The sequence below is a fragment of the Pezoporus wallicus genome, unplaced genomic scaffold, assembly GCF_028554395.1.
Source record: "Pezoporus wallicus isolate ANWC-B61680 ecotype Strahan unplaced genomic scaffold, APGP_CSIRO_Pwel_v1 scaffold_6362, whole genome shotgun sequence".
NCBI classification, from domain to species: Eukaryota; Metazoa; Chordata; class Aves; order Psittaciformes; family Psittacidae; genus Pezoporus; species Pezoporus wallicus.
The window spans coordinates 342164-368153 of NW_026637663.1; the positions used below are offsets into that span (position 1 = coordinate 342164).

At 41.2% G+C, this 25990-nt stretch overlaps 1 protein-coding gene across 6 annotated transcripts in view; it reads right to left on the reverse strand.

The window, feature by feature from the left end:
• Positions 1-25990, reverse strand: part of LOC130597904 (SAM and SH3 domain-containing protein 1-like) — a 535467-nt gene that overhangs the window by 51891 nt on the left and 457586 nt on the right. For all 6 annotated transcript variants that reach the window (XM_057406828.1, XM_057406827.1, XM_057406830.1 and 3 more), the window contains 2 exons: positions 11181-11231; positions 11010-11059 (listed from right to left, as the gene is read on the reverse strand). In XM_057406828.1, the coding sequence (XP_057262811.1) occupies positions 11010-11059; positions 11181-11231 (101 nt within the window). The remainder of the gene's footprint in view (positions 1-11009; positions 11060-11180; positions 11232-25990) is intronic.

Genomic DNA, 25990 nt, shown 5'->3' on the forward strand with positions numbered 1-25990 from the left:
ATCTTTTTCCCCTTTCCACTTGTAAAACAGTAATATGGCTGCCTTAGAAACTGTAGCACTGGGTTGCTGTATTTGTGTAGCTGTACAATGGTTGTCAGCCTATTTGATTTTTATATGAACATGCTTTACAAATATGCACTCATTAACCTTTCAGAAGCTACTGTGTGGAACAGAGAAAGAAAGATTTAAAGACAAGGTACAGAAAGTTTGTGCAGACACTGTGAAGTGGGTCCACAGATGACTGGAGACACAGCTTTTTCCCTAGTCCCTCCTGTGTGCTTTCCCACAATTGTGTAACTCCCTTCCTCAAAAGCTAGCAGAAGAGACTTATTTTAACAGAACATGGACTTTACAAACAACCCACTAAAACAGTAAGTAAATCTTTTGTTCTTGGTCTTTATATTCATTGAACCAGTTTTCCATAATGGATTCCACCTCAGTGCCAACAGTTCATTGTGGGATCTCTGATGAGACAACATCACCCCGCTTCATGGCCTTTTTTTTTTCTTGTCTGTATAAAAGGAAGCTAATAGAAGTTACCAAATCTTGTGCTATTCTTTGAAGCCTTCCTATGGGAATTGCTGTTTAACCATGCTGTGCCAAGCCTGTGAAACAACTTCTGCCAGCTTCAATGGCTTTGCTGGAGGTTTCAAGTGCAAAGCATTACTGCAGCGCCTTTGCCAAGCGACCGGCCCCGCAACATGACAATGCCCTATTGTGCTGTGATTGTACTGCAGCCATGCAGAGTGGAAACATGCATACCCCAGCATACCAAGAAGACCTCAAGCTAAACCGTTCTTTGAATGAGCCCACATAATAACACACACATGCCATACTCCTGTTACTGTCCACAGTGCTTCACAGGCCCCTTGCGTTTTCTTAGACCCCCAGAAGAGGGCAATGAAGAGTTTTTGATCAATTCAGTAAAGCACTTGAAGGAAAATTTTAGTTCAGTTCAGAAGATGCAAGCAATTACTGGCCAACGTTTTGTAAGCATGAAAAACATGCTCATCAGTTTGCAAAGACATCATTAAAGGGGAAGTGAGACAGTATGAAGTTTCAGTTTGATTTACTAATTCATCTAGACAAGGAGGGTTTGGCACAGCGTCGCTCTGAAATGTAATCCCCTTCAACCTCAGACTGATTAGAAATTTAATCCACTATAAACTGCAAACTAATTGAAGCAACCAAATTTCAGATCTGTAGTGCACAAGCGGAGGGAGATTTTTTCTGTTTTTCTTACCCTTGAAGGGGAAAAGTTAATGATATAAGTGGTATGTCACCAAACGCTTAGTTTTTAAGAAGCCTGAATGACAAATGCAGGAGAAAAACACAAACCCCATGCTTTCTGGGTAGAAACTCCAGCAAAGGCAAAATCTGAAGACTTTCAACAAGTCCAGGACTTCATCCAGACACTCAACAGTAAAATTGTCAGCAAGTATTTTTCTAAATAAAGGTAAATCAGATAAAAATTATGTGGACTTGTATATGGAGACAACCAAGTTAAAGCCAAAGTCTGTTGGAGGCGACAAAATGAATCCACTACATGTTCTGCACCTCATCATAGACCTCAATCAGTTATTTTGTTTATCTTTAATGAATTCAGTATCCATTAAATGCACCAAATCACCATCCTGAGAAAATTATGTGTTAATGATCAGAATTCTGTCTCAGTAGTGAAATCAGACTCAAAGCAAAGAAGCAGTCTCTTGTGTTCTTTAGCCTCTAAACCCATTTTAATCCCTTTCTCCTTTCACACAGTTGCCAACGACAATACAAGTAAGTAGCAGGTGTAATGGCAATGTTTGTGATGTGGACATCTGTTCACTGGGAATTAGCCTGAGGCCACCAACTCATCACATACTGGCCTCCAAAGATGGGGAAGAGCAGTAGGAGCAAACTTCTGACATGCCTGAGGTAAAGTGGGTGAGAAGAAAAGGATCCACAGCAAGCAGACCACCTTCTCATTTATAACTGATTTAAGAACTATGCTGAGTTTCATCAGAGTATGCAAATTTCAATTATCATTTCATGCATTCCCTGAAGAGGAAATCTTCCATGCCTGGGATGACCTTGAAAATGCTAACAGCTGGTCTGAAGAGACGGAAATGCCAACAAAACTTACCACACAGAGCCTGATATGGCACTTGCTTTTTAGTTCCACCAAACAACTCTGATGCTTAAAAGTCCTCAGTAAAATCAATCAAGCATTTACTTCCTAGATGACTGGTGAAAAATTCCAGAGTATCTCAGAGTTGCTGTATGTTTGATTTGCCAATTACGCTCCCTTACTCTGTTAAATTTGCAGCTCCTCTGTGAACGTGCACTGAAAGTGATTTGTGTTCTTCCATTCATAGACTGATAACTTGCACTGAAAGTTAATGATGCAGTGACACTTGGCAGAAGTTTCAGCACTGCGTGTCTGAAAGGGAGCCAAATGCCATTATTCCACCACAGAGGCCTTCATTTTTGTTGTAGTCTGATGTACAACTTCATTAGCAAGCTTTCAGATGAAATGTACTCTGTCACAGCATATAGCGTAAGAAACATATGGGTATATGTTCAGACAAGAAGGAAGATTTATGGCCAGAGGGGAGGAGTACTTTCTTATCAAACCATAATCTCTGTAAGTGTGCTGCAGAATGGGTCAAAACTTTAATCCATTAATCTCACAATTTCAAACCCATCTCTAGGCTGACACTTTGGGCTTCTTGGAGACAAACTGCTGAAATAAACAAAGGGGGGGGGGGGAGCGAAGTGTAGAAGATAGTCTAAAAACAGAGCTACTGTTGGGAGTAAGCAAATATTACTGCCTTAGAGAGACGATGGGTTTCAGTGGGTTTAGTAAATTACATCAGACCACTCAGTGATCAGTAACACAAAATTTAGTAGCAACAGCCAGAGTGAAGACCAGGAAACCAGCTGCTTAGAAAGACAGGCTTAACAAAAATGAGTGTACACTCAACACTAAAACATGCAAGTACACGAACAGGACTCACACAGAAGTCAGTCTTTCAAACACTGGAGTTTACAAGTGACAGAGTACCTGGGGATACACCGAGTGAAAAAGGATGACTGAGATAAAAACCAACATGTTAATCCTAAAAGGCATAAGGATGGGAAATTCCAATGGCAGTACAAAGCATGAATACACATAGGAATAGCTGTACAACTGTCATTACTCAGGCTCAAGAAAGATGAATTCAAACCTGAAGCAGTAAAGAGAAAAACTGCTGGAATAGTCAGGGAACCAGACAGCTTATTTTACAAGAGAAAGCTAGAAAAGTTGTGCCTGTTCAGTCTGTCAAAATTGAAAGCTGCAAAATTACTGCCTATTACTAAATCAGGAACAGGAACAAGTAGACGTAAGCTGCATTAAAAAAAGAAAAGGATTTAATATGTTCTAACTATTTGGACAAGCTTCCAACAGTAAGTAGAGAAAGGGAGGGCAGCTTTACAAACTGACTGCTTTTAAGAGGGTTATTGAAAGATAGACATCAGACCAGAAGTCTTTGACAAGACCTGGACATGATGACTGCCTCTGGAGGGCACTTCTGTCTTTTCCTTTGCAGCCTGTGGGTTTGTATGAACAATGGCAAAGCCAGGCATCCAAAACAGTCTTTGATTCTATCTTTCTATAAAAGTGCTACAGTGGGGATGACCTTGCGATATACTTAAGCAATCCCTTCCATTTATATATTAGCCCTTGAATCCTGGAGATGGGCTCTAAAACATGGAGTGCAAAGAAGAACCAGTGCACACATTTGCATCACAAGCCAATTGAGTGTATCTGATTATTAAGACATGTTTTAACTAGGCTGCATTGAACTATTAGGCTACAGCTTTCCCTGTTAAATCTGGACTGATTCTGATCTCAGACAGAAAACACTGGGGCTTATCTCACACACAGAGCAGTTCAGTTTACAAGGGGCACAGTCATATGTGCCCTGAGATGTGAATGTGCTGGTACACCCCTGAACTGGGAAAGGAAACAAATGACACCATGTGCTGCTTTCATGAATGTGCCTGCTGATTTTTGAAAGCTCATTATTCTCCAAACAGAACAAACATGGGAACTGAAAATGATGGGATTTCTGATGGGTTTTTGTTTCAACACTAAGTATTTTAAATGCAGATGTGCTTTAACACATGGCCACATCTCATTTATGGACCATAAAATCCACAGGTCCATAGCACCATCTGATAATGAAACCACAACTATTATGATCTTCAACAAACTGATAGTGGCCCTCTTATTCCTTCCCAATCACTATTTATAACCCGTTGAGGAAAATGCTTGGGATGGGATTTTCAATCTATAAATATTATGCACATTCATAGTGGTGAATAAACTGATGCAAAAGTCCATGCTGGCTCTGCTGCAAAGCCATTTGGTTATCCATGTGCATTAGAAATGGCCCAGTTGCATAATTAGTATGAAAAACTGACAGACTTGTAACTGCTCCTGACTGAATACAAGATAATTTATCTAACAGGAGCTGGCACAGAGAAGAAAACAGGCCTTTGGTATTTTTATCAAATTTGCATGAACCTGAAGAGAAAGCAGGCCTGCAAGGCTCTGACCTTGCTGGCACCAGTGTGAGAAAGGGATGGGAAGTAAAGATGTTTCATTCAATTACCTTCTCATTAGGTTTCCATAGCAATGGCTCTTTAACCAGGTCAAAACTTTCTCAGTGGAAACAAACACTGAGCTACTTGTGGGCCATGTGTGCATACATGTATTTTCTACCACCACCAGAATGGAACCCACCATGTCAGTCTCACAGGCTTGGTCGGGTGACTGGCAGCAGGCAGATGGGGCTACATCACGTATTTAGTAACTGACTGGTTGGTCCCAGCCAGGAGGCAGACAATTGCCAGCTGAAAACTCTTCAACAGCAAAGAGCAGGGCCCAACACACTGCACACAACGCACCCCTGCTCTGCATGCATTGCTCACTGTGTCGACTAGCTGCGACAAGTTGGACTTTCTCGTGAAAGGTGCCCTTCATGCTTCCTCGTACAAAATTACCAGGCTTGGAATCTTCTTCCAGCTGCTCAAAGGCACACTGGTTTCCCTTCTCACGTGTCCAGGCAGCGTTTGGCTGTCCTCTCACTCCCATTGTGTGGGTTATTGTGGGAGTTTCCTGCCCTACTTCTCTTGAGAAGGCTGTTTAAAGGCAGCATGAATAATTTGGCTTTGACTAAATCAGGCTTCAAACAAGTGAAAACACGGCTGTACACATTCACTGATTCTTTTTGATTTATGCAAGCACTGGGTAAAAAAAAGTATCTTAAACACAGACATCTCAAGAGCAAGCTCTTATTTTTCTTCCAATATTCCCTTCCATTTTCAACTACTCAAAGGAAACAATTTATTCGGTTAGTATTTAAGTGCGGACTTTAGCATCCTCAGTTTGGGGGATCTGTTTGTTTTCTGCTTTCTTGTTCTCATTTTCTGCCCCCTCTCTGCCTCATGTCCTCTGTCAGCCCCATGCTCCTACTTCTTTGCAGATGAGCTTACAAATACCTGCCAAAGTTAATTTGGACACCTTGAGAAGTTGCCAGAATCAAACACGATAGTATTTAAGCACCCCATCCATGACCTGGAGGGATGATTTAATAACCTCCTACATTCAAACCTGGACCTGCAGTTTGGATGCTGCAGGGGAAGAGGATTAGCAAATCTAGTGTTAAAATTATGGCAAACACCAGTAGATCAGTGTGCCAAAGGGGGCAGAATTGAGGCTTGCATAAAACCTTGGCAAAACGAAACCTGTTTTTAAAGAGACTGCTGCTTTCACTGAAAATCACTGTGGAAGATGGGAACATTGAACTGTAGGGACTCTTATAGCCTTAGGGTGATTTGGAGTTCAAGTTTATACCACAGGACAGTGACTGACTATACTACAACACATCCATTGCAGAAAATCCTTAAAAACAGATTCAGCCAACAGTCCCTCCTGCAGAGACAACAGCGTGCAGATAGCAGCCACTCGTATTCTGGCCTCACTGGTTGCCTGTTAACAACCTCAGAGAAAGCTGTAATGCCCAAGCAGCCTACAACTCCTCCTCTGATATTCCCAACAAGTAATCAGAGATCTGCCAAACTGCACAAACTCGGCATGTGAGGGGCTCGGTTTAAGATGTACGTCCTGCATGCACAGAGAGGCTGACAGAGACATTCACTTGTGGGAGCAGCTGAATCAGAGAGCTGAGGACACAGCTGCCAGAGGCACAGCAGCTTCCCCATGCCAGTGGAATGCAAAGCCCCTGAGCAATGCTGCCCTGTGCTGCCAGCACCCCACACGTGCATGCTCTTCAGCAACTTCCGTTTGACAAGTCTGTTTCTGCTCAGCTCCCTGCTCTGGCAGAGTCTGGGATTTAGGTCCTGAGGATCACAGGGTTGAGAATGCTTAAACTGCACTGTGCCGCAGGCTGAGGAGTACAGCCGGATGAATTGTGGCGCTTAATATGAAATACGATCGTTTACTTGGTCAGGAGCATGCTTGAGTGGAACAAAGCAAGAAACAGCAAGTAATTCACACAGGAGGTGTCAATTCGTAATACCGACTTCCACATGAAGGTGGTAGGAATGCCTGCGAAACACCAGACACAGCTATAGTCCTGTCACCTCATGAGGCTTGTTTTATCCTTCCTTTCTCTAGCAGCTGCAAAGAAAAATGAGTATACAGGGGTTACTGTCTCCCATCCTATCTGTATGTAGTGCTCTTGGGTCTCACCGACTTCCACCTCTTTCCAGGCAGTTCTCTGATACATCACATTTGAAACTTGCCCAGAGACTGCTGGAGCAAATAGTGGCAGCAAAGAGATCTATTTCCCAAGAGGGAAAACACACAACTTCCCCTCTGGAACATCCCCAGTTCTAAAAACAGGATGAGAGTCAGGATGCAGAAGCATAAGTTCAGGGGACTGGGTTTAACCTGGATTTCCTGGCAAACATGCAAAGCTCATCAGTCTGTCATGTAGACTTGAATGGCCAAAAATGGGAACAGGCTAAAAGCTGGATTACATTGTTTTAAATGCTCTATTTACAATTATGAGAAAACCGTCTCAGTCCCCTGCCTGAGTAAACATCCTTGGGGTGTTGCCATCTCTTGGAAATAATAGGGATTGTATATACAATACATCCCAGAATCAACATGGTATGGGCCTAAAGAACCCATACTAACTCCTAAGAACACATTTACCATGTATTTGTTACACTGATAATTCTTCTAGCAAATTAGAAGTCAGTGTGTCTATATAGGAACACCTGCAGTCCTGAGGAGATTTTTGTTTAAAATGAATACTATCAGTGTTAAAGATGCTGTTGCCACTTCAGTGAAGGCCCACTGAGAATCTGCAAAGTTACACCAGCACCATAACTGACAGCAACACCGCAGTTTAAATGATAGGAATCTTGAAAAGGGCAGAGGGAAATTAAATTTATTAAGAGAAGAAAGCTACAAACGTCTCGTTCCATACTTTGTGTTTTTTGCTAAATATTATGTGATTCAGAAGCCTGACCAACTGTTTCAATTTACAGAAGCAACCCCAGTATGGCCAAAAAAAAAAAAAAAAAAAAAAAAGAAATCACAGAGATTGTGAGGCAAAGCTTGAACAAACATGACTTTGTTTCCTGTTGTTTGCGAATAGCTTTTCAGGCCACATCAGTACCCTTGCTGTTATTCATATAAATCTTAGAGGCCTCTGCTACAGGGAAGATTTCTCTCTCTTTGTCAGAATCAATTGAATGAAAACCATCTTTGGTAGTGCATTTATAATGCATAGAGCAGGTTCACATCTGCAGTATTTTGTAGCTTCATCTAAATTGACAGGAACAGTGTTGTCAGCAGTAGAGGAAGGTAGTATTGCTCCAAATGCCTTTTGGGGGAACAATGACTTGGAGTGACAAGCAACTCTTCCCTCCAGGCTTGTTTAACCCCTTTTGCCTCCTTCCAGGCACTACAGCTGCTCTTCTGTGTTAGAGTGTATCGCCCACTAGGCAGATACTTGTTGAGCAACTTGCTGGATTGAGGGCAGCAACTAATTTCTCAGTGGCTTTGAATAGACTGGGCAGAAGGGTTAGTTAGAAAGACTCAAGGCAAGACTGAACATACACTGCTTGTCCACACAAACAGGGTTTTTTCCTACCACAAAGCACCAAGGCTAATCTATTTTCAGTGTGATGTACAGTGAAGGCTGTCAGGCTCTCTCTTCAGTTGGGCACCACAGAAAAGGAAAAAATCAAAGCAGGTTAAAACAAACATAGCTTCTTCCAGACTCCCTCAAAGGCTCTTTCTGTCTGGAATCTCTCAAATCTGGCAAAATTAAACAACTATCCAGGTGTGTTATTTTAGAACTTTAGACCTTGGTAGTGTTAAGCTGCAGGGTGTGCAGGCAGCTACAATGGGCAAGGGAGCTACCAAGAGCAACCAAGTATCCAGCCTGCCACTTGCCCTCTCCTCCCTGTCCCAGCCTCGGTTTTACTGCTTTTACTTTCTGAAGCAACCCACTCAGAACATCAAACCAGAAACAACGCTCTTCACCTTACCATGAGAAAATGTATTTTCAATATGCAGACATGCAAGTTTTCTTGGGCAAGCTCTTACTCAGGTTTTGGAAGAGTACTCACAACAACAGATTTTTTCAGCTCCTGAAAACCTGGATGGCTATTTTGGGATAAATCTTTCCTTTTGCCCCCTGATCCCTTTGTGAATATCAGAAACTAATGCACATCTGCACTCCAGTTTGGCAAACTGGAGTCTTCTCGTAACAAAATAAGTTTTGTAAAAGGTTTACCCTGGATCTGTCATATAGCATGAGAGGGCTGCAAAAGCAGCAAAAGGACAAGCTTTCCTGTCTTGTAGCATGCCCACGCAGCATATTCAGACTAAAGCCATAAACTAAACACTCAACTCAAACCAACCCCCTAGGGCCAACACACTGCCCTCCCCTGAAAACCGTTAAATTCAACATGGTAATAGCAAGTACAGATGTATCAGATATACTTGATGTGGTCATTTTGTGCGGATCAATTTTATAAACTCTGCCTTCCTGGAAGAGGCATTCCCCTGACAAGTTGGCTCTTCAAGCTACAGGGATGAGTCCAGCATTGACATGCAGGCTGCCACTAACAAGCACAGGCCTGTATAATTTCAGTTTTGAATAATCTGTATGATGTTGAGTAGATATCATCAATTATTTCCAACACCTTGTACCCTTGTTTCCTGTTGCACAAATATTTTATACAACCTGCCCTGCACCAGTTTCACATATATGATCAGGCTCATCACCTACACCCTTCAACTGACAGACAAATCCTCACACATGACACTTCAATTCTGGAAAGGTTCAAAAATCACAGGTCCCTTCCAGCTGAAGTAAGATAACAAGGTTGATTTCCTTTTGGTGAGGTAAATGGGCTCTCTCAGAGCAGGGTTGTTCAGAATATGTTTTTGTAAGACAGTGTCTTCTCACTCAGTTATTTACGGTATAACACCTACACAGACACACAATTTAGAAAGCTGGCTAGAACCTGCAAGAGGAGTTTATTCCCAGTTGTGTGCTGTCCTACTGTGAGATCTTTATCGCATTATTACCTGAGGAGGGATGATGACATTTACCCATGGGGAAGTGCTTTGAGACTGAAAGTATTATGATTATAGGATAACCTTAGAGGCTTACTCCCCAGAATACAGTTCTTATAATGCTCCCCATCCACTTGGCACTTCTGATCTCATTAGAATTTTATATAGGGAGTTATCCTTGTTTCAATACCTGAAGCACCGCTTTTAAACTCTAAGCCTTCTAGGCTTTCAATGTTAACAGCATGTAATATGGGTCCCGTGATGGTGCCCACGGTAAAACCCACCTTATCTGTCCTCAGATGTTTTGAAAAGGAGCATCTACCTCAAGCAAACCATCACTGTTTCCTCTGACTAATGAAGGAACCTCTGAAAGATAAATTTAATGCCTTCCAAGATCTTCAGCATGAGCCAGCTTTCAGACAATCCCACAGGAAGCCCTTAAGCAGCCGTTCCCTACCATACAATTGACTCCTACATGGCTGGCACTCAGGTGAGTCCCATACTTGAGTGCCCATATTGAGGTAGCACCCATCACAGCTACATCTGGGACTGACACTCCCTCTATTTAACTAGCAACAGCAAGGGCAGCAATTTCTTACCGCCTTTTACCTATTGCCATCCAGTGTTGAATCACCAGAAGATATGAAAATGTGGGACTATAAAACCTTATAAAAACGTGTCACATCATGACTGAATTCCACATACTCCCTCTGAACCAGTCCAGCTGGCACTACCCCATGAAGTGCAGACAATTGGAAATGCAGTGTCAGTTGTCTTCATGCACTGCTGCACGTTGCTCTTAGCAGTAGGGATCCAAGATCCTGGGATCAAAGGAAGAAGGCGCAGAAAACAAGCACACACATTGCAGCAGGAGGTGACAGTAAACAGAAATCCTCTCAGTCCTCATAGAGAGATTTTTATGAAGGACTACTAAAATTAAAGCTCCTTTTAACTTGGTCCTAAATACTTCATTCCCCTGGCATCTTCTTCAAAAGAACAGCTACAAGCCCAGGAGTGCACAGGAAAAGGAAAGTGATTTAAGTTTGTAACTCTCCCTTCCCCTGGCCTATCTTTTTTTGGCTCCATTTAGGTCTAGTCACAGAAATTATTTCTTAAGCAGGCTTAATTTGCCGAGAATGTGAGATCAGGAATGTTGCTCAAAAATGACTACCAGCCATCTTGGCGAATGCACATCCCAAGCTCACACAGAGGGGAGAAAAGCTAACTCCCTTGATTTAAACCCCCAAAACAACAAAAGGCCAAAAAGAGAATGAGATAAGGAACAGGTTCCAAAACCGGTTTCATTAATAGCTGCTTGATCTGAAATCATGAAACACCAATACAATCTAAAAGGAGTTTACTTGAGGGAGAAAGAAAATGTATCAAATTTCCCCTCCCCTCCTGGGACTCCACTTACTTTCTTTCAGTGTCAGGTGTTGATGCGGTACTGCTGAGACCAAGTGACTCCTGCAAGATAAGGCACCCAGCAGTGAGAGCAGGCAAAAGAGCAGCCTTTATCCATTTTATGCAGAATATCAAATTGAAGAACAAACAAACAAAAACGGATTATCAAAATCAAACTGTGTACCTCAATCTGGGATCGCAGCTGTAAAGATGTGGGACTGGCATCAGGTTTCTCCTAAAACAGAACAAATGCCTGGTTAATGAAATATCCAAATGTTAAAGAGAAGACATCTGCAGGAGAGAAAAAAAGTATATGAGACAGGGTACCACAACCTAGGACTACTTCTAATATTCAAATGAGAAACACTGAACTCTCCAGAAGGAAATACTTTCAGGATAAATGTTGAAATACTCCGATAAAACAGGTAATTCCATCCGTATCACTGGAGAATGGCATAAGGTAAAACTGCCAGACAGACTGAATGAGTCAAGACAAAATAGAAAGAGGAATGTATTATTTTCACTAGGTCATCACAAAATTTGTTAGATAACATCAAGTGCAATTCCCACAATTTACCTTCAGGAAGAACACACAGGAAAAATCTGACATAAAAAGGGCATTCTCTGAGCTAAGAATACTGAGAGGATTCAGACACATGTCAGCAAGGCCAGTTTCTCACACAGAAATTTGTCAACAGGATAGAGTTTAAATCATCTTCCTTCAAACATCTAGGATATAACCATCTACTCCAGGACTTGGTTATCCAGGTTCCCTTTGCAGTCAATGTAGAGACAGGAACTCTTACAGAACAACTCACCCGATGGGTTTCAGCTGCCTCAAGTTAGATGAGGCAAGTCCCACTGGTATCTAATTTAAGATTGCAAGCCAGCTGCCTAAAAGGCACATACTACTAACAAGTCCAGCTGAAGCCAATGGGAAAACTCCAATTTGAATGGAGGAAGAAATCATAGCTGTCAGTACACTTTGCTGGTTGATCTGCATGTGAAACTAATTGTCAGTACACTTTGCTGGTTGATCTGCATGTGAAACTACAGGGGAATCTACTTATGGCTATTTTATTCTCAGCCAGTCCTACCTCTAGTGTGAAGTTACTGCAAGTGAGTACTGTAACCAAAAAGCCATCGTAGCTGAGAAAGCAACCACAGTAGCATACACACTTTAAAAAGGAAAAAAAAAGGACATGAATTTATTCCTCAGTATTCCAGGTCTTTCAGTTCATGCATTCCTCAGCCTACATGTAAATCTCTTACCTCTGTGAAATTGTACTTCCTACGCCCTTTGTTTACAAAAAGGGTGACAAAATGTTCTTAAGATTTAAAAGAAAATTAGACACGATTTTCTGGAAATGAAGCCTTTTAATACTAAACAGGAAATCAGCACTCACTGCTATGAAGCAGTGTTGGATTAGCCCGCCCAGAATGCCTACAAGACCTAGAGTAGAGAGGAACCTACCCTGTCATCACCGGACTGACTCAGCTTGCATTGCTGGCCACAGCAGCCAGGAGGGCACAGGACAGCTCGCAGCCATGCGTTTGCTAGTATTTGAGGTTGACGCAGGGTCAGTGCCCTACTGGGGGATTTTGCCTGAGCATGCATTGCCTGTGTATCTGCTTTTGCTGATTTTATAGCACAAAAAGGGAAATTAAGTCCTTGAGAGGAAGCCAGATTGAAAAGCTGACCACATTCACTTACTGACAAATCCAACAGCACTCCTCTAGTCAAGCAGAAGCTGGACCAAGCCCAGTGAAATTCCACAGATGCTCACAGATCAGTTCTACTGTAGCTTCTGAAATTATTAAACAAAGCTACATCTGAAAGATAGCCAGAACACTGAGGGTCTTTTAGAGTTTGCTTTATTTTGAAAGCAATCGCACTTCCCAGAGACCTCCACCAGATACATTTGAAGCTTCTGCAGTGCTTCTGGAGAAGGTGAAGAGTAGCTCCTGTGCAGAGAGCACAGGTATGCAGTGTGCAATGGAAACTGCCTACAAGTCACTAGGTATGGGCCACAGGTCAGGATAAAGACATAAAAAAGACCTATACCTGTGGCAACCACTTCAGCAAGTGTTTGAAGGAATTAACCATCTCAGTGAGTTTCTAGTGGTACAGATTAGTAAAAGTTCCATTTTGAGTCTCAAACCACAACCTCTGAACCATCCCCTTAGCCGTTTCATTGAAGAGTGAAGCCTTTCTGCTCCATTACTCCTGCACATTCAAGCCCCAGCTGACACATGCTAAATGATAACATCCTGCAGCAGCAGCAGAAAAATTCTGGATCAAGAAAATGAGCTATGTGGGAAAAATAGTTTAAAAAAATGGCATTTCAAGCAATAAATACTTCTACACATGAAATAATGGTGAAAGTGTCTCAGTGCCTCAGACAGCAGTATAGACGTAGGTAAACACTTAGCTTAACTACTGATGAAAAGCAGTTTCAGAGAACACACTGCTACAACACTCTTATGTCTGCTTTTAGCATTACATAGGAAGGAAAAGTCATGCCTCTCAGCTTGTTGCAAACGCCGAAATCTATCGAACATAACATGTCACGGGGGAAGCGTCTGACATTCTCCCCTCTGCCAAGAGCAAAAACAGGAGCGTTTTTTTGTCCATCACAAATGCATTGCATACAACACTAAGGCTGGAAGCCACAGGGGCTGAAAAATATTCCACAATGATTTTGAAAAACATAATTCATTAGCAATTACAAAGAAACTGCAGCTTTTGTAAAGCCCTGTAACACTGAAAAGCAAGGCAGTGATAACTCATAAATCCAATTGCAACAATCGGAGGCTGAATCCAGAGAAATTACGGCACAAAGGCAAAAAAAAAAAAACAAAAAACAAAACAGCAATGGGCTTCAGAGAAAGGAAAGTCAATACAGAAACACAGAGTTCTGCAGTGGGGAAATCAAATACCTTCTGATCAATTTTCCAAACAAGATGAAGCAGGCCCAAAACTACAGTAGTTGTTTCTGAGCTAAAACCTTATTAATATAAAGGTGTATATATGCATTTGGGACACAGCAGGTCTCTGACTGACGTATTTTACACCCATTACCCAAACGGTAAAATAGTAAAGCACTCTTGTGTTGGCATAACTGCATCTATACTGGAGCTCTTGCTGGTATAAACAGGATGAGCAAGACCTGATGTCTTTGCCTAAATCTCTTCAGGTCTGTCAGCACTGACTTTTATTGTACAGGTAAGGCCAAAAAGAACTTTTGTGAGGAGGAATAATGATGCATTTCTAGGGAGGCCTTTAAGATAGCTAGGGTGTTTGTGGCATCAGGAAGAGCTGTTAAGTTTCAGAGGGATAAAAAAAAACAAACAAACCACATGAAGAATGGTTAAATATGAAGGCAAAGAGGGCTCAGGATGTGATATAGGTGAGGGAGGTGTGACACAAATCCCAACTGGCCACTGCCCAAAGGGGCCCAGGGAAGAGTCACCACTTCCCTCAGGGAGAGGGTTTCAGCCTGTGAGAAAATGACATGAGGAAGGAAGAAAATAAAGGAATAAACAAAACAAACTGTAGCTTGTTACAGTGTTCTTTGGAGTAGGAACAGTCTGGTCAGCCAAGTACAGATTCCTACCCAGCTGCTGGTGCTCCAGCGAGAATGTGATGGCAGCTTGTGGGCACCTCGGCCTCAGTCACCACTTGAATCCATATCCTTAATTACTTAGGAAGTCAGCACCTCTCTGAACAACATATCCCCCTACCACCACTCCGTACCTTGCTTCCCTGGAACTGCAGGGCCAGGAATGTAGATGGTTTTGAGGTGAAACACCACTGATAAGACAAGGATGATCAGGGGACTGGAGCACCTCCTGTATGAAGACAGGCTGAGAAAGTTGGGGCTGTTCAGCCTGGAGAAGAGAAGGCTGCGTGGAGACCTCATAGCAGCCTTCCGGTATCTGAAGGGGGCCTATAGGGATGCTGGGGAGGGACTCTTCATTAGAGACTGTAGTGACAGGACAAGGGGTAACGGGTTAAAACTTAAACAGGGGAAGTTTAGATTGGATATAAGAAGGAAATTCTTTCCTGTTAGGGTGGTGAGGCACTGGAATAGGTTGCCCAGGGAGGTTGTGAATGCTCCATCCCTGGCAGTGTTCAAGGCCAGGTTGGACGAGGCCTTGGGTGATATGGTTTGGCGTGAGGTGTCCCTGCCCATGGCAGGGGGCTGGAACTTGATGATCTTAAGGTCCTTTCCAACCCTAACGATTCTATGATTCTATGATTCTAAAAATAACCACAAGCAGCTCCTTGCCTTGAAAGCCATGGCAGAAAATGTCAAACTTCTTCCTGAATATTGATGATCCTGTTCTGTTTTTATGTGCTCTTCAAATTCAGGATACACATTCCACAGGATCAGTGATGTCCTCCACTTCCTTCTATGAAACACTTTTCAGCTCTCACTAGCTTTTAATTTACACGCACATAGAGCTGTACTATGTTTGTATTAAGCTTATTTGACTTTTCCTCAATTTGTCTTCAATACTTTCAAGAACAACAAAAGATGTATTTTCTTTTTGAAAAGTGGCAAGGAAAGAGAAAGGGAACTCAGGGTAAGACCAATGCCTCCAGGAAACTTTTAAAGCCATGATATAAATCCTTTCAGACGTACCACAGAAAGAGGCTAACCCAAATCCACTCTATGTCATATTTGTACTGATACTGTTTTTGTGCACCTATATACGGATATCTGTGCCTCCAGCATGTGAAATTTCGAAAGATCTATACTGCAGATGAATGGAAGCATTCACACCAAATCAATCAATACACTCAAGACTCAGGGATTCTTGTGAAATGGGTTGTTACTCTAATACCAATGAATTTCTGCAATTATACTCTCTCTCACATCATCATTTACTGTGCTAGCAAACATTTAAAAACTGTTAGTTTTCACTTATGTTGCATCAAACAATAAGTTACAAATGAATTATTCAGAAGATTTATAGTAGAAAATACAAACTACTTTGATTTACGAAGGCCTTAGTGAAATTCAGGAGTAGGTAAATCAGAAGAAAGTACTACTTATTAATGAAATCACAAACTTGTTTTTCCTTTTTTTTACTATTACCACAGATGCATGGAGTATCAGCAATGAAGTCCCAATGAATTTCAGGGAGAAACAAACAAACAAAACTTTGCATTAATTTAATTCTGGGAAAGCAGTGACTCGTTTTACTTTGTTGAAAAGCAGGCAGACAAAGCAAAAGTCACTGAAATTATCCCGTATGAAACAAAGCATATTTTATTTTAAAACTTTCCTCACACTTAATTTTTTTTTCTAATGTATGTCAAACTGACAACATGCAGTGCATTTTGTGTCAGAAACTTCCGTCATTACAGTCACTAATGGGAAATTGGTTATGGCAGTAAAATTATACAGTTCTATTTCTTTTACTTGACACACCTCACATAACAGAGACTCAAAACAAAACCCAAGTATATATATGAAAGAGATCCAACTCTTTTTTGTTGGCTCCTTTAGCTGTGGTGGGCAAAACCAAACTCAACAGCACTGTGGGCAGATTTAAGACTTTCTCCCACCCAGCACAGAATTTATGAAAGTTTTAGCATTATTGCTCAGGAAATGGATTTTTTTTTTTTTTTTTTTAGAGAAGTGAAAGAATTCTGTACAGAAACAGAAAAAATGGCAATAGAACATGTAACAGAGAGTTTAACTGAGCCACATTACCCCACATCCCTGGCAAGCAGTCTTATCATGAGGCTGTGCCCGCATGCATAGTTACTGGTTTTCTCATCTTTCCATCAAGAAACTTAAAGAGCTTCCTGCTGCATCCTTTCATGAAAAAGGAATTATGTCAAAGCTTTAAACATTTGGCAAAATGGATTCTTGCTTTCCAACTGGCAGTAAAAGTGTATGTCTTTTTTCCTCTTTCAGAGGTTAAAAACACCAACAGCTGCAAAATCAAAAATGCAGACATCCTGAACGCAGGTCTTCATCAGCAGAAAGCCTTGCAGCCCAGCTTTCAATCCATCCATTCTCAGCGTTTAAGACTCAGTAGGTCTTTCCTGCCGATTTGCACTTCCAGTTGCATGCTTTTAATCCAGTACCCCTTCTTGACTCCTATATTCATTATTTCATGAGAAGACCCCAGTCAGAAAGGTGTAACAACATTATATATGCTGTGTATTTCATACAAACTTATGAACATGGAGGGCTGGTGGGGTCTTGACCCCCATTTCAGCTGCTTTGACCGTGGAAACAGAAGAAATACAGATGAGAAAAAGTTTTGAACAAAACTTGTATCAGACAAACTTCTGCCAGCATACGTGGAACTGACTCTTTGCTAACATCTTTTTTATTAGAATAAACACATTCTGAAGAAGCAGTTTCTTTCAGGTTCCTTTTTAAAAAGTCTCACTTAAATCAGGACAGAAACTGGTCATACTTGGAAAAGTTGCACTTATTTTTTTAAAAAATCTGACTTTTCTAACGATTTAGAAAGCAGAATTGACATTTAACTTAAATCAAACTGGTTTTGTGTACTATATAGGTATGTGAACATTAACACCTGAAAATTAAGATAAACAATATGAATTCATTCCCTAGAGCTAGGCCTGAACTGCTTGCTCCCAACTTGCATAAACACACTCCAGGAATGTGAGGGGGTGATGGAAGAGAGGCAATGGTGGATAGTTGGATGCTGACTTCAAAGTCTCCTAGAAAGCAAGGGAGAAATTAATTTCTTAAATTAATTGTTTTCAGTGCTTGAAAGAGAACTGAAAACAAAGTAACCATATTAATGCAAAAAAGGATTAGCCCACAAATTGCTAGTCTCTATTTATTCATCCTCCCTGCTATAAAAACTGCCTTTGATAAAGAGAATTTAAAATTAGCCATTTTCTCTTTACCTTTGAAATTGAAGCCTATATTTGATTAATGTTTTGGGCCAGATCCTTATTTAAGATTTCATCACAGGCCATCACATGATGATTATCATCAAATGGAATTTCAAATTAACTCTGAAGCACTGTACTGTATTTTTTAGGCCCAAATACAACATGAAAAATTGTTCCCATCAGAGGGAGAAGTTATTACTGAAGGCCATTACACCATTTGGTACAATTCTGTGTATTTATAAAGAAGATACACAATATTCTTGTTTGGCAGTACTAAGACATAATTATTGTCTTCTACACATTCATGACAGAAATCTGTATCTACACAAGTAATGATAGAAATATTCTTAATTTTCTATTTACATTTAAGTAACTGGACTAGAAACTTTTATGCCATATAGGGAGTAGTTAATAGTAACGACCCAGGTGGTGGTGCAGCAAATGGAAGCTGTGCTCTCTGAGATTACTGCTGCAGCAGTTTTGCTTTGAAGGGTAATGGTATGACAGTGACATCAGACAGCTCCAATACTAACCAGCACAACTGCTGCTAAGGGGTTAAATTAAAGGCTTCAGTCATGGCATCAACAGCTCCGGCTGTTGGGCCAGGCTCCAGCCCAGCTGCAGAGCTCCAGCCAGTTCTTGCAAAGCTCAGCTGTTCTGCTGAAAAGACACAAGTGGGTTCCTGCCACATAACCAGCACTTGGGATAGAAGGTGGGTTTTGCCCTGGCACACTGTCCGGACAGCAGAAATGTGGTTCTGGTTTCAGTGACTCTTCAATTTAAAGGGCAACAAATCCAAATTCTGAGGATCTGTCAAATAGCTGTAAAATGCTCATCCTTTCCATTGTTCAAAGCAAAAGGCTTGGAGATTTTCCTCAGGAGAGGACAGTGGGGACCATAACCCTCACCCAGGGCCACCTCAGCCTCCTGGTGAGATCAGGCTTGTGCGATCCTCAGGGCTGACTCCTTCTCTCTCCAGTTCAGGAGCATCTCACTGCTTTCAGGCTAGCTCAGGACTGTGATGCACAGTTCTGCTTTGCCTCATTGTGTTTTTATGAAACAGGCAGTTATCCCATCACAGATTGCGTCAGGGTCTTTTCCAAACAAAAGGCCAATCGCTGAATGAAGAGCAAACTAAGTACCAAGAACTTCTGCAGAGAAAAAATAATTACAACACTTTATATGCTGCTTACAAAGTGTTTGAACCTTAGCAAATGGCTGTCCTTAAGTAACTGCAGAAAACTCAGACCTGAGTAATCTGCAAAGAAAGCTGCACCACTGCTCTAAGCAAATCATCTGCAATCGTCATTCCACAACAATTCACTGGAGAATTAAGAGTAAAGCCTTACAAATGATTCTCTAGAACAACATTTTCTCCCTGTGGAGTTGGACTACATAGTCACAATTCAGCTGCTTAGACCATTTTATTCCCTAAGTGGCAACTACAATGAACTTCTTCTCAAGTTCCACTTCCAACTTCAGCCTTTCTCTCCACCAGACTATGGATCGCACTTGATTTTAAGACGGGTGCACAGAATTGGCAGTTGGAAACAAATGAAGCACAAGCATAGAGCTCGCTTGCACTCCAAGAGCCACCAGAGTTTTTCAATGATGTACTGCAAACAAGTACCACATGCACTTCATTCCAGCAAAGCCTGTACAGCTTTGCACTTCCTCATGCACCTTCTTATTCACCCTAATGACACAGCACCATATTTTACTACTGAAGGAGTATTACAGTCACAGGTAATCAAATTATGGCATTAAAGATGATGGCATGCATTGTTTTGAATTTTTATAACTTGTCTTCTAAACATAAATGAAGTGAAATAAAGTCCTCAGCAACCAATAACTGTTTTTGTTGAGACCCCCATTCAAAACCCAGTCCCTTTACTAATAGCGCTAACCATCATGCTTATCCAGCAGTACAAGAGTTGGCCAAAAAATCACAGTCCTGATAAACTAGGTAAAACCAGTGAATTAAGAGGGAATGCCACACCTGCACTGCTGAAGAGGCGGTTCAGCCCTTCACATGTCCCAGCAGAATTATAAAACTAAATAGTTAGAAGGAGGTCACCTAAAATTGTAAAAGCAAGAAATGCCTCTGCAACCCTATGTGCTGGTTTTGGCTGGGATAAAGCTAATTTTCTTCATAGTAGCTAGTATGGGGCCATGTTTTGTATTTCTGCTGGAAGCAATGCTGGTAACACAGGGATGTTTTCATTACCGCTGAGCAGAGCTCACACAGAGCCAAGGCCTTTTCTGCCCTCTCACCATCCCAGCAGTAAGAAGACTGGGGTTGCATAAGAAGCTGGGAGGACAGCCAGGACACCTGATCCCAACTGACCAGAGGGATATCCCACACCACATGGTGTCATACTCAGCATATAAAGCTGGGGGAAGAAGGAAGGAAGTGGGGGGAACATGCACAGTGATGGTGCTTGTCTTCCCAAATAACCATTACTTGCGATGTTGTGCTGCTGTCCTGGGGATGGCTGAACACCTGCCTGACGAGGGATACTGGTGAATGAATTCCTTGTTTTGCTTTGCTTGAGTGCATGGCTTTTGCTTTACCTATAAAACTGTCTTTATCTCAATCCATGAGTTTTACTTTTTTCTCCCCAGTTCTCTACCTCAATCCCACTGCAGGCAGGGGGAGTGAGTTAGCAGCTGTGTGGTGCTTAGTTGTCAACTGGGGCATGACACCCTGGAGGCCAGCTAGAGCTGCCAGCAAGCATGTGGCACTTTAGACCCAGCTGATTTAAGAACAATATAAAAGACATCTATTACTGTCTTGCTGCAGACGCTTGGGGCTTCATCACGACTCCTACTTCATATAGTTAAGCATTTCCAATCATCTTCTAAACAGGTATGCACATTGAATGGAAATAGATCAAAACCAAACAATGAGATATTAAGGGCAATGAAGTAACAAAGCAGGAAACTGGAAGCAACAAAGAAAAAATTAACAGTCGGGACACATGTAGTGAAAGAAAGAGCAAAGCAGAATGTACACCACCATTCTCAAGATACAAAGTGTTGAGCCAGACCTCATCCTTGATACATATAAAATATCTAGAATAAAGAACCATCAACAAACCCATTAAAAAGCAACCAGTCTCACTAAACTCTCGAAGAGAAAGGCAGCAGTAAAGGTACAAAAGAAACATACACCTCACAAAGATCTAGTAAATCAGACACACAAGCCCAGAGACTTTGGTGCCTCTTAATGACATTGCAGTACTGCTACAAGCGATAACAACTCTCAATTGCAATATAAACCAAATAGCAGTCAAAAGCTTTAGACTGGGAAAAAAAAATCTATTGAAGTCAAATCGTTTCAGTTAATAATTTGCTGCCAGGCTCCTTCAGAGCTGCTTTGTCAGTGCTGGAGAGGCCACAGAACAAGCACACTGCAAGCTGCCTGCCTGCAACAAGCAAAGGGTTTGCTGTGGAAAGGGAGCATGATGTGTCTTGTTTCCTCTTCCCTCCAGCAAATATAAATTACGCATGCAAACCCTGGTGAACAAATGACCAAACACCCCATCTTTGCGAATGTCTATGTAAGCATCGTGACTCAGTTTCCTGGTAGGCCCTCCAACTAAATTAATTCACTGTGGTAAGGAAAATCTGAGCAAAGTAAAATTTAAGCTGTACAAACACCTGCAAGAGTTTCTAAATGCCTGGGGTTTTATAGCCAAGACCTGCTTGTTTGGGCAGGTGCTGCCACTGTTATGGGAGTGTCAATGGTACAAATTCCTCTCCTCTACTGTCTCCAGAAGGGAAAGCTGCCCTGGCTTCTTGGAAATGAGTCTGCTCCAATCACAACAGCAACAGAATGTCTTGATTGAATTATTCTTTTTTTTTTTTTTTCCTGCTCAGGCTTCCCTTAGTACCTTGGGTTTTTTTTCCAGGTTTATGGCCCTAACAGTTTAGTTAAAACAGCTTGAGGCTCTCATCAGTGCATAAACCATTTCTTTTGATGCTTTTCTTGTTTCAGACTGCTCCTCAATAATATTGCCTCTTATTCAAAGTTAGGTGCACTCTGTGAATAAGTGCATGCCAATGGATGCAGAATGGGTTTTCAATTACAATTTTAAGATTTTGTTAAAAACAAGTGAAATAAAGATAACACAATAGTAAATGTAGCTGAAACTACACAACAATCTCCCATATGCCTCATTAGGCTTTCAAGATACCAACAGGTCTCACTACATGAATTAAATATAATGTACTGCTATGTGCTCAGAGTGCTACTTTCTTCAATAACGTATGGTTTTATGTGTTTCCACTGGCTTTCAAACCAGAAAGAGACACACAGTACAGCTCATCAGCATTGAGTTTCTTCCTGGTCTTTCTAGCCTGCTCTTCATTTAGCTTAATCTATGATCATTCTTACATGTATATTTTCAAAATAATCTTTCAGAGAAATTTAGGGGTTAGGAAAACAAAGTATTTAAGCACTTGCCTGGCAACTGTACTCAAGTTTAAACTTTGGCATGTTTTTGCATGTTTTACTGGATGGAATCCTGACCCCACAGGATAGGGTACAAGCAGTAAGAGAAGTTAGTAAATAATACAGGACACCTTCATTTTTCATTGCACGAGATTGCTGTTCCTTTAGAAACTGCAGCTTTCATATTTCGCAGTGCATAAGCTGCATTTTCTACACAACCAACCAAGATTTTACAGTATAAACAGATCTTCTTAAATCTGGGAAAAAAAGAGTAAAATACACTGTCCAAGTATATCCAGAGGCTACTCTTTGTCAGTTCACAGGATCAGGTGAGGAAAGGTGACAAGAGGGTAGAAACTGGTCAGCACTAGGAAAAAGCGGGGGCTGCAGGGAGACTGAAGCCAGTTTCATTACTCACCATTCCTCATAAATGAATGCAAATTCTCACACCCAGGTATACTCTGCACACATAGAAATGTAAGGGCTCCTACGACTGCTGAATTGGAAAAGTGGATGTAACAGAGTACCTTAGACAACAAAGACCTACTGGTACTCTGCACTTCTGAAAAAAAGCTCCAAATCTTGATGAAACTGCAATGCCATAACCAGATTCATTCCTGATGTGAAGAAATGCTTCAAATAGAGAAGAAAAAAACCCCAAACAAAACAAAACTGAAAATCCATCCATCAATGGTTTGCTGTTAATTTTTTTTCAAAGTAAATGACAACACTAGACCATGTAAGTTATACTTGTATTCGTAACTGCTTTAATTGTTGTGTTTCCTGTCCTTGACAAGCACTCAATTCCAGCTCCTTGTAAAAAATGCATGGCAAATGTATATACTGAAAGAGACTTGTTTTCAAATCACTTGTAGATTGCTGGAACTTTTAACATGACAAAATTTGTTTAAGGTGAGAGCACTGATTTGACATGATGTTGATCTTTACACTTTTTAAACGACTAAATTGCCTCCCACACTTCAGCTTGAATTAGATGCTATTAATTACATAAACTCAATTATTAGCCTTTCACATTAACAGTTTTGTTTGCTCACTCCTTCAGATCTAATTAAGAAACAACTTCTAAAAACACAATGTTGCATGTTTCAGAAGGCATGGACTGAATGGATTCTCACTCTGCTACTGCTGCCCCCCTCAATAAGACCTTGATGTGCCTACAAAGATTCAGAATGCTGCTACTGTCTAGGTACTAAAATGTGAGGTTATCTCAGTAGATCACTCCCACTCCAGGCCTTTTGCTGGCTATGCAAGATATCTGCTGTAAAAACTGCTCTCCGTGGCCTTTGCCTATTTGCTGCTAAATTAATCTGTTTTCTTTGCACGTCCTTGGCTTCTCTAGCACTGGCAAATGCTCGTCTTTTATACCATCCCTTTCTATCACTTCAAGTCTCAGTGTCAGAGGACAAAAAGACATTTTGCAGTTTACTGAAAAATGTTAGCTGATCAGAATAAATAATTAATTATCTGTTCACTCTAATATCTTGAAAATCAGTTTCTTGGTAGCTATAAATGTGCTTGTAATCATTATTTTCAATAAGCTTGAAAATAATGAAAACTGTTTTGGCTTGCAGAGTTAAAGAAAGAAGACCACTTTTAGAGGCTGGCATGCACAGCTGATTTGAGCTTGTTTCTTTCTTGACAACTGCATCTCCCATTTCTTTAATTCCAGGCATCCTACAAGCCATAAATTTTGATGTCCTGCACACTAGGGAAAGGGGAAGTAAAAGCCTTCAAAGAAAGGGGAAAAGAAAAAAAAAAAAAGAGAAGTCTCCTGCAGAGTTTTCTTCTGCATATTTCTCATCTTGTACTGCCTTGAGTGGAATATTCTTTTTTAAGCTGTTGTTACTATAAACTGTCTTATCCATGGGATCTGCTCCCTAGGGTTTTTTCCACAGCTGCACACTTAGAGAAGTGATTTATGTGGTGACCATGAAATACACAATGTCCTGCTATTCCCATGAAGAGAAAAAGTAAACCAGAACCTACTCAACCCTGAGACTGTACCTCCCACCAGACAGCCACTGGGTTCATATATGTCGTACTGCTTTGAACTTTCTCATTCTTACTGCTGAAGAGCAGATCAGCAGCTCCACAGGTAAAATTGGGAAGAGCATGATGTGATGACAGAAGAGAACATGGAACAAAGCCAACACAGGAGACTACTTCAGAAGATGGTGTCTCAAGCTTCTTCCTCCCAATGAACTCAACTGCGCAGTACTATGCATCTGTAGATTACATTTAACACTACTCAGACTGCTGTGGTCTTTAACGGGCAGCAAGGCTCCTCACACCTATGTTCCTCCTGCAATAAACTGGCTCAGTGCAGCACTGAGTGACTCTGCACTCACCCAGCAAACCTATTAAGGAAAAAATCCCTCTTCATTATTTTCATGTGGTCTGGCTACGAATACTCTGAACAAGCCTCTAGGATTTAGGAGCCTGAACTGTAATGACCCAGGCTGTCACTATAGGTAGCTATTACTGGTGCCTGTTCTGCCTCAAACTGCTAAAACCATTCATAACATGCCTCCTTACAATGCCTGAAGACAAAGTGGAGAATCATTTGCTATAAAGACAAAAAGTATATCCTCTGGGGGTGGGAATCCAAACAAAAGAACCTCAAACCCTCCACAAACACAAGCACAGAAAATGAAGTGTGTTCCTTTTCATCTCATGAGAATGACACTTCCAAAACAGTAAGAGAGAAATCTAGACACTTAAAATAGTCTTTCTTCCAGTTCAACTACCGATTTTCTGTATTATCTCAAGGGAATTACTTAAACTCCTTGTGTCTCAACGTATTTGTCTGGAAACACAAATTCTTATCTACTATACTTCATGGCTTTTTCAAAGTTTTTTGTGAAGCTTCCTGAACAACTCAGAAAAGACATATGGAGGTATAAATACCTGCAATTACAGCATGCACCTCCTTTCCTGAGTGCCCTGCATCCTCAGCTGATGGCCATCAATACATATAGTGCAACCACAGCGGACAGTCGGTGACCCAAAGAGGACTCTGCTACTGCAACCACCCCATTACCAAAACCAGCCCTGAAAACCATCAATGAGATGATCATTTGAGAACGCAACTACAAAACACTCTGTGACCATCTCCCACTCATTCCCAAACAAACCTCTCTTTCCATAGTTTTCCAGGGATGTGCTTACACATCCCTGTAAATAGCCTATATTTTTATTAGGCAAACTAGACTTTAATTAGACTTTACCACTAAAAGCAGGGGAAGTTATCTCTAGGGGTCCAAGAAAGCAGGAGCTATTTTACAAATAGCCATTGTGAAAGCAAAGTTGGCAAAGGCCTCAGCAAACAGATAAAGTCTTGCTGAGCAGATTAAATACTCCAACCTACCTTATGCATGACTATTGTCAGGTCCTTAATTTTTAGAATAAATAACCATTTTGAAAATCATTGGGTGAGGAACAAAAGAGTATGACTGTTTTTTTATGACAATCCAATTCCCTGAAAACTCATTCTTCTCAATTTGCCCTGCTTTATTAAAAGCGTGCATGCCAAGCTGAGATAACATCTCTTACTGTTATAATTGTGATCTATGAAGCAATTCATGATTTGCTCTTTGTCAACTCTGGCTCTGGATACACACGC